This window comes from Sminthopsis crassicaudata, chromosome 4 (genome assembly GCF_048593235.1).
Source record: "Sminthopsis crassicaudata isolate SCR6 chromosome 4, ASM4859323v1, whole genome shotgun sequence".
NCBI lineage: Eukaryota > Metazoa > Chordata > Mammalia > Dasyuromorphia > Dasyuridae > Sminthopsis > Sminthopsis crassicaudata.
In genome coordinates, this window is record NC_133620.1 from 206,412,518 (window position 1) to 206,432,031 (window position 19,514).

General features: G+C 36.1%; 1 protein-coding gene across 1 annotated transcript in view; it reads left to right on the forward strand.

Moving 5' to 3' along the window:
• SIM1 (SIM bHLH transcription factor 1) overlaps nt 1–19,514 on the forward strand; it is a 75,533-nt gene that overhangs the window by 11,189 nt on the left and 44,830 nt on the right. Inside the window, exons 2-8 of the mRNA XM_074265419.1 lie at nt 1,006–1,088; nt 3,016–3,105; nt 3,815–3,923; nt 4,044–4,129; nt 4,750–4,949; nt 5,568–5,674; nt 6,870–7,017. Coding sequence (XP_074121520.1) covers nt 1,006–1,088; nt 3,016–3,105; nt 3,815–3,923; nt 4,044–4,129; nt 4,750–4,949; nt 5,568–5,674; nt 6,870–7,017 — 823 coding nt within the window. The remainder of the gene's footprint in view (nt 1–1,005; nt 1,089–3,015; nt 3,106–3,814; nt 3,924–4,043; nt 4,130–4,749; nt 4,950–5,567; nt 5,675–6,869; nt 7,018–19,514) is intronic.

The following is a 19,514-nucleotide window of genomic DNA, read 5'->3' on the forward strand; positions in this document are numbered from 1 at the left end:
AAGGCAACATTTAGAATCTCTTAGTGCCCCCAGAGAATTAACTTCAAAAAAGTGCGTTAGATGGCGATGGGAATGGGGGAAAAGGAATGAGGGTGGGGGTGGGGAATAGTTGACTGATGCCTGCAAAATCTGCCGCTGGTGACATAGCGCCTAAGAGTTACCGCAAGCTGAAAGCAAACTGATTTTTAATAAGGGGGATTAATTTTGGGGATTTAAGAGGAGAAGAATGACAAGCGAGTCATTATAGCCAATCAGAAAATCCTATCGGAGGCTAAAATGAGAAAGATCTCCTAGATTACTCCATGTGGTTGCACAAGTTCTTCCCGTGCTATTAGTTTCCTTCTCTTATTAATGATGAGGATGAAGAATGTGAATGAGGAATAAAGTGTTGGTTTTTTTCCCCTTGTAGATACACAAATGAAGCACGCAAAACGCATCGATAGCACACAGTATCAGGGGACTCGCTAACAGTCATAATGTAATGCAACCCAAAATGGACCATTTCCTTTACCCGCTATTATGGTCGCACTCTTTTTCCAGGGAGGGAGATGCTGTAGCTGGGCACAAAATAGTTTGTATTACATCTTGCTGTGGCTCGGTACTCTAAGAAAAACCCGGCAGTTTCTTCAGCGAAAGAAGCAAGTTAGGTGAGATAAAGTAGTGTGAAAGGTCTGATTATCGGCGTCCTTGGACTCTGGCAACCCAACTGGAGTTCACTCAGCCCTTGGAATTGAAAGTAACGCGATTCCACAATCCATTGCTATTGTCTTTCTAGAGTTGCTGGGGAATGCTTACTGTTTATTATCACTGGCTACACTGCCGTATGGCAAGCGTTGTGACTGTAGTCTTAACAGTCGTACTAATAACCTTGGGCACAGTAATTAGTGGTCCCGCGGTTGCTGACGCTGCGTCTCTAACAACTGGCAATTCTTCCCACGTGGAGGACCCGGGATCTTGTCAATTTCATTTCTACTGAAGACCTTTCTCTGTGTCTTTCGTATACAGGGCTTGGAGAAGCGTGGGGCCATTCAACCCGTACCAGTCCCTTGGATAACGTCGGTCGGGAGCTGGGGTCCCATCTCTTACAGGTAACTGGCCTTGAAATCAAAGCCCGTTTCCCGGAAAGTTTATTAAAGACTGTTATATTTGTAGCTTGCTGTATTCCTGTGTACTTGTTTTAAGAATAAAACAAAACCTTTCACAGATCGAAGCAGGGAGCCCAAGTCTGGATTTCTTTCCTTTGAAAGCGTTTTGTTGTCTATATTACTTTACTTAAAAAAAAAAAAAAAAAAAAAAAAAAAAAAAGCACATCTCTGGATCTTCCTTTTGCATTTTTGTCACAGTTCAAGGAATCCAGGTAGTATTTCCTTTGGATGATAAGGCACGCTAGCAGGAGCAGAGTTGTGTCGGCTTCCAACCCTAGTAGAAAGTAAATTCTAATGAAGCAGAGACTTTTTTTTTTCTTTTTAAAATTTTTATTGTCATGATATCTCCTCCAAATAACTCAGTACCTCGGAAATAAATAGTATGTGCTTTAAAATATTTGTATTATATCTCTCCTGCCCTCTTCTGACTCCCCCTCTTCTCCCCAATCTGTGGTCTTGTGGACAAGCAAGTTGAAAGGACTCCTCAAAGTTGAAAAGACTTTGTTTAGGTGCCTGCTGAGCGAAGGTGCACTGACTTATTTTCTTAGATTTTTTTTTTCTATCCAGCCAGAGGTAAACTGAGGGAGAGAGATAGAGAGACCACAGAACTCCATGGGCCCTATGACAGGTACAGCAAAACTGAATAAACGTAGTTCATGGAAACCCAGCTCTTTCTGCCTGCACATGTTGGAAGCAATGTCAGCCATAGAATCATGCCCTTAGTGCGTTTTCGAGGCCAGTGATTCAGAATAGGGAAACGCAATCGCCTATTAAAGATATAAAAATTCTATATTTTGGATTATATTTGCATTTCAAATCGTATTTTCATTCGTTGTCATAGCCCCTTTCAATTGTCCTTATGTAGTACACTCCGCCCTTCTTTCCTCTGATCCCATCTCTGGTGTCTAGCATTGTAGAGACACGCACATGCGCAGGTGCACACCATACTAAATTCAGGTAATGTGTATGACCAGTGTGTAGGTCCTATTATAGCATTGTTTGCAGTGCAGACCGTTTTAAATTGCCCGTTGCCCACTTAAGTCGCAGAGCAAATATTTAAAATAGTAAAACTCCCGTTGGCATTTTTAGGCTTGACACTTCTCCCCTGCTCCTTCATCCCCTTAATTGTCATTCAAGTCCACCATGAGCTTCTTGAGTAGAGCCTTGAAAATAAGTTTGCAGCTTGGAAACTGAGAACTGATTTCTCTTGTTCTGGGCCAGACACATTAACCCTTTCTGAAACTGATTTTGTCAGCTTTAAGAAACTTTATTTATTTGTGGTTATATAATCAGGAGATAATAAGCACCTAGTATGTAAGTATATATATGTATGTATATTTCTATCTTTCAATCGATGTGATTTGTTTGGGGAAAATAGGATGGATCTTAGGGTATAAGAGGCAATTAAGAATAGCTGTTATTATGTATGTGTGTATCAGCACCACTCATCTCTTCTTAAACCCTGAAGCCAACTCTTCATTCTGACCAGACAAACCTTTTTATGTTTCCTGCAGCACAATTTACTCAAATCAGTTCACTCATTCCTGCCTTGTGGTCTTCATAGTTATTCTCACTTGCATGTTTCTCTTGTGCATTTTTCAGGCCTGCTGGATTTCTTCTCCTCATCAGACCTTGGAGGGCAAGGTTTTCACATAATAGATATTGCATGACTTAGGCCACTTTTAATCTTTTCACTGCATACTTCCTATTCTCAAGGACTATTGATTTTTTCCTTGGCTTCTTATTCCCTCTACATTTTCTTATATTTGTTGGCCCTTATTTTCTGTTCTCTGCAAAGTGAACACTCTCCAAAGTCAATTCCTAGTTCCACCTCTAGAGTTTCTTACATACTTTCTGTCTACTTTTTTAGACCTTGGATGGTTTCATCTTTGTGGTGGCTCCGGATGGAAAGATCATGTACATTTCAGAGACTGCATCTGTCCACCTGGGTCTTTCTCAGGTAGGTGGGGTAGATCCACAGACTCCCTGGTCTCCCTTTCTCCTTTTGTGGCAGTGATAAGAGCATGAGAAATACTGTAGGCTTTCATTCTATTCAGGACACTCCTCTGTAAGATTTTGCTTTTCCGGGAAACTGGAAGTCCTAGGACGTAGTAGAACTGTATCTTTTAATGGGGTAATATTTACACAATTACAGAGTGCTAAATGAAGTTTCTAGGCCATATCAGATCAGCATCCAACATGTGTAGTATAAAATGTATTTAAAATTAGGAAACCTGGTTTGAATCCCGATTTTTCTATTTACCATCTGGGATTTCAGGCAAATAATTTGCTAAAAATAAATGCTTATTCAGAATGGATACTTGGGGATGTAAAATTTAGAAAATGACAGCCTTTCAGGGCCTCAGTTTCCCCATCTATATAACAATGGAGTTTGGACTAGATGAACTTCAAGGACTTTTCATACTCTATTCCTATCACTTCTTTCTATATCTTTCCTTTCCAAACTAAATGAATATTATTCCCATTGGCCAATTAAGATTGGGTCTAGAGGGAAACTTTGAAGAGTTGTATAGAATAAAAGGCTGCCCTTTCAAGAGTTCAGGGAAAAGACTCCCCTACTTATTATTCCCCCCCTCCAACCCAAATTGTTTTGCTTTAACCTTTCCTTAAGACAATGCAGATAACTCTGAAATCCTTATTTATAACAGGTAGAACTGACCGGGAACAGTATTTATGAATATATTCATCCAGCAGACCATGATGAGATGACTGCAGTGCTCACAGCCCACCAGCCCTACCACTCCCATTTTGTACAGGGTAAAGAATACTCCAGAGTCTTCCATTGTATCTCTATCACCTTCCCTCACTCTTCCTTTGACTGAACCTTATAAATTGTTCAAAATATACCAAATTCCTTTCCCCTTTTTTCTTTTCCAGAGTATGAGATAGAACGTTCTTTTTTCCTGAGGATGAAGTGTGTTTTGGCCAAGAGGAACGCTGGTCTCACTTGTGGGGGTTATAAGGTGTGTGTCTAGGGCAATCTGAAGCCCCAGTTGCTGCAGCTGTCAAATTGGGTATTCTGAACAGTGAAATTTCTGAAGACAATCATGTATGTATACGATATAGGTAAAGAACATTTAGGTTTAGAGACGATTAAAAAAATAAGAATACATATATTTTACATACTTGAAGCATTATTATATTCTCCCTGAAAAAAGGGGCACACCTGGAGAATAAATGTATAAAGATTTGGGGGAGAGGAGAAATGGAAAATGGTTTAAATGTGGGAGTGTGAAAGCTCCCTCTAACAATGGAACTTATTTATTGGTCTAAGGTACAAATGGGCTAAATGATTTGCTCAAGATTGCTACAAAATTATGACTAAGTATAAACACAATTGTCCTTGTTTAGAGAAACAATCTAACAATTCATTATCTAGGGGTTTAGAGTTTAAATTTAGGCAGAACTTTTTACTAAGTATCTTGATTTATAAGTCAGGAATGGCACTTCAATCAGAGAACCCAGCTAGCTCCTATAGGGACCCCTGGAAACTCCTCTCCTCTCTGCCATTCCTGATCTTTGACCCTAACTCAAGCAGGGGGAAGAGTTGATGAAATGTCTAATTTTCTTTCTTCCTTTGCAGGTCATTCACTGCAGTGGTTACCTAAAGATCCGACAGTATAGCCTGGATATGTCCCCTTTTGATGGCTGCTACCAGAATGTGGGCTTGGTAGCTGTGGGCCATTCACTGCCTCCCAGTGCTGTGACAGAAATCAAACTACACAGCAATATGTTCATGTTTCGTGCCAGCCTGGATATGAAGCTCATATTTTTGGATTCCAGGTAGGACTGTACTGAGCTGCTGATATGTGAATGCCACATCTTGCAACCTGCCCCAAAGACTTAATAAGAATATGAGTCAAAAGTGTGTGTGTGTGTGTGTGTGTGTGTGTGTGTGTGTGTGTGTGCTGGAGAACCATTGTGCTGCCTCGGAGTCAGTTCAATCCCAACTTTATTGCAGAGATGTTAAATGATGGGAACTTGATTAAATATCCTAATTGCTCTGGGTTGGTGTCCTCATCTTTAAAATAAGCAGGTAGGATCAGCTAGGTCTACAAAGAGTCTTCTGGGCTCTAACAGTTTGATTCCATTCTCTGTGCTGAATGCCCTACATTTAGAGAGGCTAAGAGAATTTGCAAAGTGCTCTATGTCTGCTATCTCATTTGATCCTTATATAGGTCTGTGGGGGAGTTTGGAAAGGTAGATAAAAATTATCTTCAGGTTATGGAGGAGGAAACAGGTTCAGACGTGAAGTGGCTTGCTTACTATCACTTGTCAGTACAGAATGGGATGGCCATACAAGAGACTAAAATCCCTCTTCTTCCTCTCACCTGTCTATACACTGCCTCCTACTTCTGTGCCATTTCCCCACTACTGAATTCCTCTTCTTGTACTCCTCAGGGTGGCTGAACTAACTGGCTATGAACCGCAGGACCTGATAGAGAAGACCCTTTATCATCATGTCCATGGTTGTGACACCTTCCATTTGCGCTGTGCTCATCACCTGCGTAAGCAATTTTTCAGCATTCTTTAACATTCCCTCCCTTCACCCTTTCCTCTCCACTTAAGCGGCCACCAGTTTTACTTTCCCTTTTGGGAACAATTCTACCACTTGCTCAGAAGATAATTCGGTTGGGGATCGTGGACCCCTAAGACTGTTTTGGCATAAGGAAAATAGATCTTTATTGCAAGGATGGAGTACACACAGATCATCAAGTTCAAAGGAGCCCAGCAGCCTTACCTTCAAGCCTCTTTTGGCACTGAAATAAAAGCAACCTAACTTCTCCTAGCAGGCTTGGGTATATTCAATTGTTCCAAGCCAACGGGGAACCCCTTTTATTTAAAAATAACAAAAACAACCAACAATCCCTAAACTCAATTTACAACTCAAAATCACGCACTTGTTCCCATTTCACGGTTCCACACTCCACCGATTTATTTACTTTTGCTGAAAAATCCCCTTCAAAAGAGGAATACAACTGTTGACTATGGATACATTTTCTTGATCCCTTTGTTACAAATACACTGTTTGGCTTAAGCAGTGACTCCAAATCCAGGATTATGCCCAGGGGAACTTTTAGAGTTACGTCTCTTCGAGCCCGGGAAGAAAGTAAGAGATGAAAAAATCGGAGTCAGAGTTTAACTTCCAAGAAGAGTGCTAACACCAAGCCCTTTCGGTAGTTGAAAAGTATGGATTTGGGATGGAGGAATCATGATTAACGCCAAATTATCCATATTCATATTACTACAAATATGGAAGCAATCGACCAAGTGAATAATAGCTTTATCTCCCTTCAAAAAGGGAAAGCGTGTCAATAGGATCGAATGAATTCGATACAAATTAACATTGCATAATCCTTTGGTTTTGGAAATTTTCTCTCTTCATTTCCTTGGTTATTAGTTTCCCATTCCGTAACCCCCAGTTCCTCTTTGATTATTTCATTTAAGATTTTTCGAACCTAACATCCCCTTGTCTCCTGCGTCTTTCTTTCTTCTGTAAGGAGAGGACTTGGTGGCATTCCCCAGCCTATAGCTGCAGCTGTTGCTGCTGCTGCTGCGGGGCATTGGGGTTGAGGGGGCGGGGTTAGGGTTAGTCTGGAAACTAGCAATCTCACAGAGTGGTTTTGGGGTTAAATCCTAGTACAAATTTTCTTTGTTTCCCACTCTGCTTTTTATTTTCCCCCCCCCCGTCTCTCACCTCAGTGCTGGTGAAAGGACAGGTGACTACAAAGTACTACCGGTTCCTGGCAAAGCACGGGGGCTGGGTATGGGTACAGAGCTACGCCACCATTGTGCACAACAGCCGGTCCTCTAGGCCCCATTGCATCGTCAGCGTCAACTATGTCCTCACGTAAGTTCAATGATAAACATCCTGCTGGCATGGGAGGCTTCTTAGAGGGGAAGATGCCCAATGATCCTTTGGAATACCCTTTTTGCTCCAGCCACACTTACAATAACAATAGCAGATAGCTAGAGGCTAGCGGTTTATATGTTCTATCATATGATCTTCTCTCTCTCCCCTCCCCCCTTCCCTTCCCGTCCTATTTTATATCCACTTTTTTTTTTTTTTTTTTTTTTTTTTTTTTTTTCACAGCTGGGACGCTTAAAAATTAGAAAGAGAAAAAATAGAAGGCGCTGAAAAAGGCAGGCTCTAGGCACTCTATCTAATTTGGACTTTTAGTGTAGTCTAATCATGGGAGAAAACAGTTCTTCCCACTACTTTCATCTTTCTGATAAAGCTCTTTTTAATTTTTATTTCCCAGAGGAAGATTTAGGGGGTTTTCATCCCCAGTACATATTTTGCTTTCTATTTCTTTTAAGCCTAACCTGCATTAAATTAAATTTAATGCAGGGGAGGGGAAGAGGAGGAGGAGGAGGTAAAAGAGAGACAGAGAGAGAGAGAGAGGGACACATACACAGAAAGAGAGTTAGAAGGAGAGAGAGAGAGGGAGAGAGAGAGAGAGAGAGAGAGAGAGAGAGAGAGAGAGAGAGAGAGAGAGAGAGAGAGAGAGAGAGAGAGAGAGAGAGAGAGAGAGAGAGAGAGAGAGAGAGAAAGTGAGACAGAGAGAAAGACAGAGAGACAAGAAAGAGACACAGAGAGACAGAGACATAAAGAGAGACAGAGACAGAAAGACAGAGACACACAGAGAGACACACAGAGAGAAAGAGATCTCTGTGAGGAGCCATGTATAGTTAACAAACAGGACATCTGTTTCACTTTTTCAAATTTGGGGTTTGAAGTTCTTAATTTTAACCAGAGTTTCCAATCAAAGCTGAGAGTTCCAAGAAAGTGATTCTTATGCTGAACCACAAAGAAGGTTTAAGTGACCAAATGAGTCTGAATTTAACCCACAGAAAGAAAGGAGACTCAAGTTAATGCTGGATATCTTGGCTAACACTCAGCTCTTAAATCCCCTTGTACTTGTGGATTGCAAGGGTGTGAGATCTGTGTGTATGGGATGCTACCTGCTGGTACTTCAGGATCTGGGGCCAGTAGGGCCAGGTCTAATCTCCAGCAGGCTGGCTGAAGTTGCAATATTTGATTCATATTTTTCCCCCTGGAAATAATCATAGTTTCTGGTTGACAGTATTCCAATGCATGCTAAGTCACGTGGCCTGTTGTGTTCTTGGTGAAGAGGCACGTACTGTATGTTTGTGAGGACTGGGCTGCTTGATTCATTTTTAAACCTTAGTGGAAAGTCATTTTTTTTTTTTTTGGTTTATCTTGTTTTCTTGAGGGTGAAGGTGGGGAGAAGAAACAAGATGGGGAAATAGAAATGATTCTGATTTTAGGGTATGACATTTATCATACAAATGCTGACAGAAAAGAGGTTTAGTAGAAATGGATATTTTCATTGGAAGGAATTGTGTGGATTTCAGTTGTATGAGTAAGAATACATTCATTTCATATTACTTTAAATAATAATATTTTAAAATGTAGTCATTGGCAATATTGTAATTGGTAATAATATTATCAATTCTACAACTTGTTTGATAAAAGAATGTAACTTGTTAGACTTGGGAAGTGGATTTGGTTAAGATGAGGGGTCACTGTCCAGGAAAGATGATTGGTGATGTGAACCTTCTTTAGCTTTCTCCTTTTCTAGGAAGCAGAGTAAATGATGCTGTAATGGTAAGATTACTGTAGATTTTAATGACTAGAACATGTCAGTAATATTTAATTATATGCATGCCTTCAAAATGTAACCATTTATTTTATGTTTGCTAGTTTTGATATTATTAAAATAAACATGAGGAAAATGGCAAAATACATTTTATATAATAAACTACTTTTGGGAAGTGAAAGTATTAAAGAGTGAAAAATGAGGTCTGCTTACCATGAAAAGAAAGCTTACATACTTGAAGAAAGCGCTTTGTATGTCTGAGACATCACCAATATTATATATATCCTGTTATCCTGTGGGTGCCTGTGGTTAGTAATCATTTTTTATCAAACAGCAGGCTACATAGTCACATAGGCCCATATAAATGACCAGAGTGCCAGTTAGACCTCCCAATGGGTAAGCTTAATTTATGTTTAGAGTCATTTTGAAATTTTTTTTTTAGTAAATGCGTACTTTCTTTTTCTGTTGATTCTGTCTTTTTTTCACTTTGCATACTTCTTCACTGCCATAGAAAGAGGGTAGAAACTGTACATTAAATAAAAGAGGCTTAATGACTACAGATAAATGATTTATTGAAGGAAAATAGTATGTCACATTTTTTTCTTCAATGTTTTATCCCTCCCAAATGAAAAGACACAGCAACACACAGAAGCCTGTATAAGTCTACATATAAAAGATGAATAGTTGAAATTGATTGCACCATTATGGGTTTATAACGCCCATTTCTTTGTACAGAAATCCTCAGGACAATTTTCATAACCACTAATGGGGAAACCACAGTAGATAAAATATCATCAGGCAGCTCTGTGTGTGCTGACAGGATTTTCATAATGAACAGGTTGCAGTTTGTTTGATGTGTACATCGCACATCTGGTTGGAAGTTACTAATTTACATTGTCTTAACAAATTAAATAGATGACTATTGATTCTCTATGGTAGCAGCAGACTAGAACTTACATTTGTTTTCTATGCTGATTCTTTATGAAGCACTAGAATGATAAGTGAGTTCTTTCCAAACATACTACCTCCAACAATACATTTAAAACCACAGTCCTCCAAATAATTTGACATGCCAGATGTATTCCAAATATAAGTATTTAAGAGGATATATTTTAGAGCATTGCTATGAAACTGAAGGATGTGTAATTTAACTAGGCATTGGCTAAATAAAGGTGTCTCTTTGGTGAAGCCTATTTATCCCAGTATATAAGAAAACTGTCAAAAACCTTAGTTTTTCTAAATTTTTAGATCAACTGCTACTTTCTTTTTTAAGCTCATTGCCCTCCCTTCCCTCTCAGCCTTCAGTTAAAATGTGCCTGGAAAGCCTATTCAGTATTGTCTAACAATTTTACCATAAATTGATCTATTTAAAACATTGGTCTGTTTAAATTAATTGCCTCATCAGTGTGGATAAGAAAATAGTATTATTTCAGAGGCAGATGACAAATGTTCTGGTGCTATTATTGGTCCTTGTATGGCTTCTATATGATTTGGAAAGGCTGGAAACAGTGTAAAGATACTGAGAATTAAAATCTTCTAGTGCTGTGTCTGGGCCCCTGAAGTTCCAGGATGTTTAACTAGCTCTTCATTCCTTGTCCATGTTTTTCTGCATCATGCCTTTCATAATAGTTATATGGACAGCATTTCTAAGTTATTCACATTCTTTGAAATGTGGTAAATAGTGGTAAAAGACTGCTTTGTGATATTTTTCAGAGAAACCTTTGAATGAAGTTTGTTGTCATTGATCAATGAATATGGAAATACCATGAATCAGGATGGAGAGTGGAAAGAACATTTTTGGGAAAAAGTCCATTTTTAAAAAAAATTTAAATGGTTTTCTTGAAATCATATTTTGAACTCATTCATTCAGTTGAATTCATTAATTTTCTTGGATTTCTTTATTGAGTCTGTTTAATTAGCAAGATTAATTATTCACATTGATGTCTATTAGCTTTCTTTTACTCAGATAAAAATATTTGATCTTGAGATATATTGATAAAGCAGAAACTGTGGAAAATAATAAATCCTGGAAATATATTTTCATAAAAAGAGAATAGAAAAAAAGACCTTGTTTTAATTGCTTTTTCCCCCCCACTAAAAATGATATAATTTTTATGGATGGAGTTGAACTTTGCTTCTCCTCTAGTAAGCCAAAAAAGGAGAATAGGCTTCTATTATATATATACACACACATACATATATACGTGTGTATATATTTATATGTATGTATATATGTATATTTACACACACATAATATATTCTTGAGATAGTATGGTGTTTAATTTGTTGGCAGTCCACTTTGTACAACTATGGATGTTTATAAAAATATACAATGTAAGAATTTACGGATGTCAGTCATTTATGTTAATATTCATGTAGCACTCAGTAAGTACATATGCTGAGTTAGAATTATTGTTAGAAGTCTCCTGTAAAAGATTTGTTGTGAAAAATGATTGTATTTTAAATTAGAATTCCAGTGAGAATTAATTTCAAGAGTAGAGATTTTTAAAAAGACATTTGATTTAGAGATTAATTTGATAATTTTTGCCTTTGACATAGAGTTAAATTTCTAAACCACACTGGTACAATAAAAGTTGTAAGTAATATTGTTTTAGGGACAAATGCTATTCAGTGCCTTTCAGTGATAATCAAAGCACAGGACAGAGAAGTATGTAGACTTCAAAAACATTTTCTACTTTAACTTTTTTATTTAATTGTAATTAGAAGCAAAACAAATCCAGACAATTTAAAAATAGTGCATGATTTTCGTTCAATATTTCTGTGAATTTATTTTTGAAAAAAGAGGTTGAAGAGGAAAAAAAAAAAAAAAGAGAATCTATATCCCCAAATCACAGATACTGGAATTTTTTGTTTGTTTGTTTGCATTAGACTCCTATTGACTTTATGATTAAAATAAAATGCATTTCATTGCTAACTTATTTTTCAAATAAAACCTATCTTTTCTTATGTTTGAACTGTGCACAACATGGCACCCAAATGATTGTCTTTTTGGACATATCGAATAGCAAGGACTTTTCTTATTCATTTTATCCATACTATTGTCATGTGCATATTTTTCATTTTCTTTTAAGGTAGTTTTGGCAAAACATCTTAAAAATGGACTTAGCTAGTAAAATGTACTTCTTGACATTTAGTTTATTTTCAGAATGTGTAAAAATTGTTTTAATAGATCATATCAGATAAAGCTTCTTTGATCTCTCAGAACTCTGTAAATATGAAAATAATGTAACTCTACTTCCCAGCCCCCCAAGCTGGGGAATAATTGTTGTATAGAAATAATCTTTTTTTAATACTAAAAATAATCATTATAACAGTAATGTATATTAACAAATTGAATTAAGTCTTTAATTGAGCATAATTTCTATTATGATAATATTGTATATAAAAGTCCCAGTTGTCCTTAGATGATCTTGTTTTATGTAATTCAGTGATTAAAAACACAAATTGTAAAGATCAGCCTTATGAAAGATAATTTATAACTACCATATTAAAATTATTTATTACATAAAAGCTAGATCTAACCTATTGAAATTTTTTAAAAAATAATTTGCATGAAATAAAATTCATTCAGTTTAGTTCATAGCATTCTTGCACTTAATACATTAAAAAGTGCTTGATATTTCATTTTAAACTAATTCTTTCTTACTGAACCTTTGTAAAAATTACAATAGTCAAATATAGTTTACATATATGTTGCCCTACATGTACACTATATTTGACTATTGTAATTTTTACAAAGGTGCTTGCTAAATTGTGACTTGGTTGTCATCCATTTGTTGCCCCTTAGCTTGACAGGCAAAAAGGAATAAAGCATGTTTTTGCCTATTTTACCTCATAGGGTTGAAAGTAACTTCATTTAATTTGTTACTCTTTCTTCCAGCATAACATTATTCATGTCATCTCAGACAAATAAAAAGTCCAAGTGATAGTTTATTTAAATGTGGTAGTTGATAGCTGGCTTTGTCAACAAAGGTGTCTGAAAATGCCAGAGTACTTACATTAGACACACACACACACACACACACACACACACACACACACACACACACATTCACACCCTTATAATGTTGAGGAGCAAATGGTGAAAGGTAATTATAGAATTTCATTTTGCTTTAATTTTGTCTTTTTTTGTTTATACTCTATGACTTTTTAATCATTATTTGTTTCAACAAACCAACTTCTCTTAGTAATAGGGCCACAAAGTCATGATTTTGGATATGTAGTTAAGTTTTCTAATTTCTCCTTTCACTTACCTTTTCCTCTCTTCTCCTCTCCTCTCCTATTTTAAGATAATGAGGTATTTTACCTCCTTACCATGGCTAGTCCCTCCACTTGTGATATGGATCCCATACCTTCCTGTTTCTTTTGGGACCCTGATGATTTCTTTTCCTTCTTTCTTGTCTTCAATCCCTCCCTTGCTTCTCTCTCTGTGTTTGGCAACATGCTTAGGTCTCACACTCAAACAAAAAAATAATACCTTTCTCCTTGATACTCCAACTTTCTTAAATTTTCATCCTATTTCTCTCCCTTCTTTACTGCTAAACTTCTAGAAAGAGTAGTATTATACTTGCCGACTTGACCTTTTTACTTAATCATCAGTCTCAGGGTTCATTAATCCAAGGGAATAAAAAGCTAAATGTATTCCTTGTGTTCTTTAGGATAATGTGACTGGTTTTTGTTGTTCTTTTATGGGGGGGATAGAGAAGAAAAAATGGGGAGGAGTGACAGTACTTGACAATAGACCGGCTTTTTAAAGATTGTTTATTGTCCTTTTACTGGTCTCCCGAGTACAGGTATCCCCTAAACCTTTATTCTCAGTTCTCTTTGCTCACATGGCCACTAGCCATAAGTGTGGACTCATATATTTTATACATAATATTGTAGTAGCCTCCAGACTATTTCCTTTGCTCGAATCCTTGTCCAGTCTGTCTTTATAGCTGCCCGAATAATCATTCTAAACCATTCTACTCCATTCAAAAACCTTCAATGACTGTCAGTTTTCTATAAATTAAAATACAAACTTTGCATCATTGCCTTATAAGGCTATGTGCAGCTCTGAATTACCTTTCCATTTACCTCCACTTACCAAATATTGTTTGATTTTATGCTCCAGCCCAGTCAGACTGTTAGTTATTTCTCCATCTCTTTCTGTTTTCACTTGCCTTTATGTACTCCTGAAGGCAATCCTTTATGACTTGTAATACTTTTTTTTCACATTTTTGCTAGGTGAAATATTTCTTTAAGGCTCATCTTAGGTGGAGCCACTCTGTGAACTTTTCTTTAATTCCCAAAGGTAAAGGTGATGTCCCTTTTATTCATATTCCTTTCAGGCCCCTCTTTTGTATTGTACTTTTTTATGTACTTATTTCCTCTATTAGAGTGTAAGCTCTTTGAGGACAGGGATAATGTACAATTTCATCTTTGTATTTCTAAACTCTTGAATTTAGTAAATCCTTAGAAGAAAATGCATTATAAAATAATAATATTTACAGATGAAAGAGATCATCTTATCCAGTGCTCTCATTTTAAAGAGAAAAGAACTATGGCATTCAGAGGCTAAATAACTTACCCATTTTCAACCAGGTAGTAAATGTCATAGCTGGGTCTTGAGCACAGAACTTAAGTCCCTAAATCCAGTAATTTTTCTACCACATTATAATTCTTTTCTACTTTGTGTGTGTACGTGTGTGTGTGTTTGTGTGTGTACGTGTGTGTGTGTTTGTGTGTGTATGTGTTACATTTTAACTGCAAATAAGTACCATGCAGTATTGTACATCCTTTTGCCATTTATTTTCCATCTGTTACTGTACTTTAGAGGATGAAGAGTAGAGTTAAACTTTATTTAATAGTAATTTCTAAATTCTCAAATGTTAAGCGTTAAAGACAATTTTTGTGCTTAATGTTTCATTCTATTTTGTGTATGTGTGTGATAATTTCAGAAGGGAAAGAACTGAAAATAAAAATATATTGCTTCCAGATAAATCCCTTTTCCACTACTTTCCTGTTCCCAAGTCTTCTTTTATTCAGTAAAATTGATAGAATCCTACACAATGAGAACTGTATGAATTCACAGATGAGGGAACTAAAGTCCAGAGAATTTAAGTGATTTACTTGACATTAATGGCTAGGAATTCACTTTGTATCCATGTTGGAAACCCTTATGCCTAAGCTATCAAATAATAACATGTATAGGTCTTTAAAGCGAATTTATTTATTTATTTTGCTGTTTTATAGAAAAAAAATTACTTGCCCATCTTCTTTTTAGTTAGGTCCTTTGGTGGAGGTGTGATTTCATGACTATGGATACTCCTTCCATTGATAAAGTGCCATTTGGGCTGTCCATCTGTTCTCTCTTATTCTCACTTCATGACCAGCCCACCTTCTTTTCCAGTCACACATATTCTTGACAACATCTTTTACACCACTTCTTAAACATGTTGTGAGTGATAACTTGCTGTAGCTTGAGTCTTTCTTTGCCCTTTGGGCTATTTGTAATTTTAATTCTTCAGAGATTATGGTGTTCCATGCTTCCTATTCTTCTTGCCCCTCTGGGAGAATATTGGTGTTAAAGAGGTGGGTTTTGGGATTGACAAGATGTCTGCTGTCACAAAGAGCACTGTACAAGTTTACTAGTGCAATCCAGCAACATTTTTCTTTATTTGATTCTTAACCCAACTATTGTCCTTATATACAATAGTTAAAATATTTCTCTAATTATAGAGTAATAGTCACAGACAACAATTACTGAATAAGAATTGTGTGTAGTGCAGTTGAAGGGGCATCAAAAGAAATAGATGGCCTTTCCCTTCAAGAAGCTTGGCTATTAGGTCTTAGAAAAAATTGAATATATATTGTCCAAATGCTTTAAAATTCTCATCAGATGAATTAATGCAAACATTGAAAATATTATCATTCAGAATTTTATCATGCAAAATCATATCAGTACTTAAATGGTTAGGGACATAGAAAAAAATGAATGTTTCGAGTACTATTGGATTGAGAATGTTCAAGGAAAACCAGGGCATGGATTGGAATAGGAGAGCACATGCAAGTCCCTTTTAGATTAGGAAACTATTAAAACATGATTAATAATACTTTTAAAATTAGATTCAGAGAGTGATGAATTTATAATTTTTGTTTTTGCTATAACTGGTCTTTATTTCTAATTTATTTATCAGTCTTCATTCATGATAGTTTTATTCTAGAAGGATATGGAATGATTACTTCCCCCTCAGATACACCCAAAGGTATTTTTATCTTTACATGGCATTACATGAGAAAATTTTCAATAGATTTCAGTATGCTTCAGCATTAGATATGATTTTGTAATGCATATAAGTAGGGTTCATAGGAACATAAAAATGATATATCTAGGCTTTGTTCAAATAATAACCCACTGCTAATGTGTATAGAAGAATTATATGTTTAAAAAATTGTAGAAATATTTAGAGCTGCAGGGAACCTCAAAGGCCATTTATTCCTACTCTTTCATTTTACCAAAGAATAAACTGAAATTCGGGTTTAGTGACCAACCCAAGGTCACAAAAGTCACATTGAGAAACATAGGATAAAAAGGCATTTAGAGGGCCATTGACTCTGAAAGTAGTTTTTCTCTGCTGTACAGTACAATTTCCCCTTAACTTAGGTATTTTATGTATAGGTTAAAATTACTAAATTGAAGACGAGGAACATTAACATTTTTGGATGTTTTGGATGTTTCAAAACTGTGGTACCTAAGAGTGAATTGTCTCTTTTTTCTATTATTATATCCAGAAATAGTTCTAGTATGATAGTATTTCTAAAAATAAAGATTATATTACAGTAAAAATCATTATGTGTAAGAGATTTTGTAATTTCAGATGGACTAAATAACATTCCATATTGCTTCTATTCAGATACAGGGATGCCTTTCAATTCATTGTGATGGTGTAGACTTAGATATTAACTAAAATAATATCAAATTTAACAAAAATTATGTCAATATTCACATTGATTTGGATTTAACATTAATTTGTCTTTAGGAATCTTGGAGCAAAAAAATAGGGTTGAGTTAAGGAGAAGATACCTATTGTGATATACTTGTAAGATGGGAACTCTTTTTTGGTTTGTTTTGCTTGCACTTATAGTTTTAAAGAAATACCTGCTAACAGACTTGTTCTAAGACCAGGGCAAGTTCTAGGTCCTGGAAAAAAGTTGGTGATGTTCTTTATCAATAGCAATAGTAGCCTCAGCAGCAATCTCTGAAACAAGGTATTTAGCAGGGGTCAGGTTTAGCTTGTTTTTCTTTGGAGAATAAAAGTCTGTCTGTGGGGCAGAAACCAATAACTCATCCTTTCAGTTTCCTTTTTTCACTCCAAAATTATCCTAAGAGTAGTAAATCAGGTTTACTTTTGGTTGGACTGAGTAGGCCTAGTGTTATTTAAAGGTTGACTTGATTCTTCACCCTAATTTGATTTGTGTGCTCAGTAATTCCTTTAATAAGATAAAAAGCTATTTATCTTACAATCAGAAAGAAAAGGCTCAAAATACAAAGACCTGGTTGTTATAATACTTCAAACAAGTTTCAGCAAAACTGTAATCAGCTAGCTAATAAATGGAAATGACTGATGACAGATGTTTCACCATTTTAATAGGAAGCACTGAAGAGCACTGAGCCCTTGAAGCTGGGAATGTGGAAGACAGACTCCAAAGACTTCACAGATTTGTTTATTTCTATTTGAGTAGGCATTCAGCATGGAGTTCTGCATTTAGCTACTTTTGGAATGCAGTTGCAAATCCAAGCAATTCTATTTCCACTAGTTTATGTATAACTATGTATAATGTAAAAAAAGCAAAGCAAAACAAAACAAAACAAAAAAACCATGGCTGATGTGCATAAAAGAGCTTCACTCCTAGGGAGTCTATTAATTAACTTATTAGAGCATATGATAATATCTAGAACTGAAAATCTATGTAGTCTAATCTCCTTATATTACAAGTGAAAAACTGAGGCCCAGGGAGGTAGATACTTGCCCTGGGTGACCAGGTAGAAGGTGTCAGAGGTGAGGTTTGGACTTATGTTCTTTGATTTTATCAGTTCTGTTCTCTCTATTATTCTCCTTCCTACATAATATATTACAATTATTTTTTTAAAATGTTCTTTAAATGTTTTGGGGTGGTCTTTTTAGGTTTAAGATTTTTATATTTTTTGGATGAAGAGTCACTGAGTGTAACTCATGGCTATTAATACAGTGAATAGTAAATATAAAATATAAAAATTCTGAGCAGCTCAAGGCAGAGACAAATAAAAAAGTACTTTTTAAAAAACTACTTTGTGAGGTACAAAATTTAAACTAAATCAAACTGGTGAAATGATAGGTCAGAAAGTAATCAGTGATTCTGGGCTAGTGCATTATGTAAGTTAATGCCCTCCAATTCTGGAACCCCCACAATGCAGCTGAGGGCCTTTCTCAGTCTGTGTCTGCCCTGTTCTGTTTTTTGCCCTGGCTTAACCTAATGGCTTCCAGTCCCAAACATTAATTTAGGAAATATTCTTCATATGAAAAACAAATTATAAAAATCACCAGCGCAGTATTTTTTTTTAAAAGCCCATAAAAGTTAATGCAAAGTAGTTGACATTGTAAAAGTTATGAAATTTATAGATTCCTATACCTTTTTAAGTTGAAGGGACTTAAGAAATCTTCAAAATTCAGAGATCCTGAAGCTTTTCAAGCAATGGGATCATTAAAAATTTTTTTTTAATAGTTTTTATTTGACAGATATATGCATAGGTAATTTTACAACATTGGCAATTGCCAAACCTTTTGTCCTTTTGTTCTAATTTTCCCCCCTCCTTCCCCCCCCAGATGACAGGTTGGCCAATACATATTAAATATGTTAAGAGTATAAATTAAATACAATATATGTATACATGTCCAAACAGTTGTTTTGCTGTACAAAAAGAATCAGACTTTGAAATAGTGTACAATTAGCCTGTGAACGAAATCCAAAATGCAAGCAGACAAAAATAGAGGGATTGGGAATTCTATGTAATGGTTCATAGTCATATCCCAGAGTCCTTTCACTGGGTGTAGCTGGTTCAGTTCATTACTGCTCTATGGAACTTATTTGGTTCATCTCATTGTTGAAAATGGCCACATCCATCAGAATTGATCATCATATAGTATTGTTGTTGAAGTATATAACGATCTCCTGGTCCTGCTCATTTCACTCAGCATCAGTTCATTTAAGTCTCTCCAGGCCTTTCTGAAATCATAATGGGATCATTTTTTAAAAAAATTAACATTCAGAATTTTTTCTATCCAAATATTCTTACTTCCAAAAATCATATAAATTTAAAAAGAAAACCTGACCTCTTTTCTTTTTTCATTTTGCTGTGTTTCCATTTCCATGCTTCTTGCTTCTTCCCTCATTTCCTCCCTTCTACTTGCCACCCCATTTCTTCCCTCTTTATATTTTCCCCCTCTTTCACATCCTTCTCAAATGTCTGATTCTCATCCCTTAAAACATGGAGAATCAAGGTCACAGGATCTTAGAAATAAGAAATAAGAATCTAGATCAGTCCCTTCATTCTACCTATGAAGAACATGAAAATTCAGAGAGATTATGTGCTTTCCCCAAGGTCAAACACATAGACTTGAAGGCAGGGGCATTTTTCAAGTCCCTCCTATGTACCAGATACTATGATAGTGACCAGGGATAC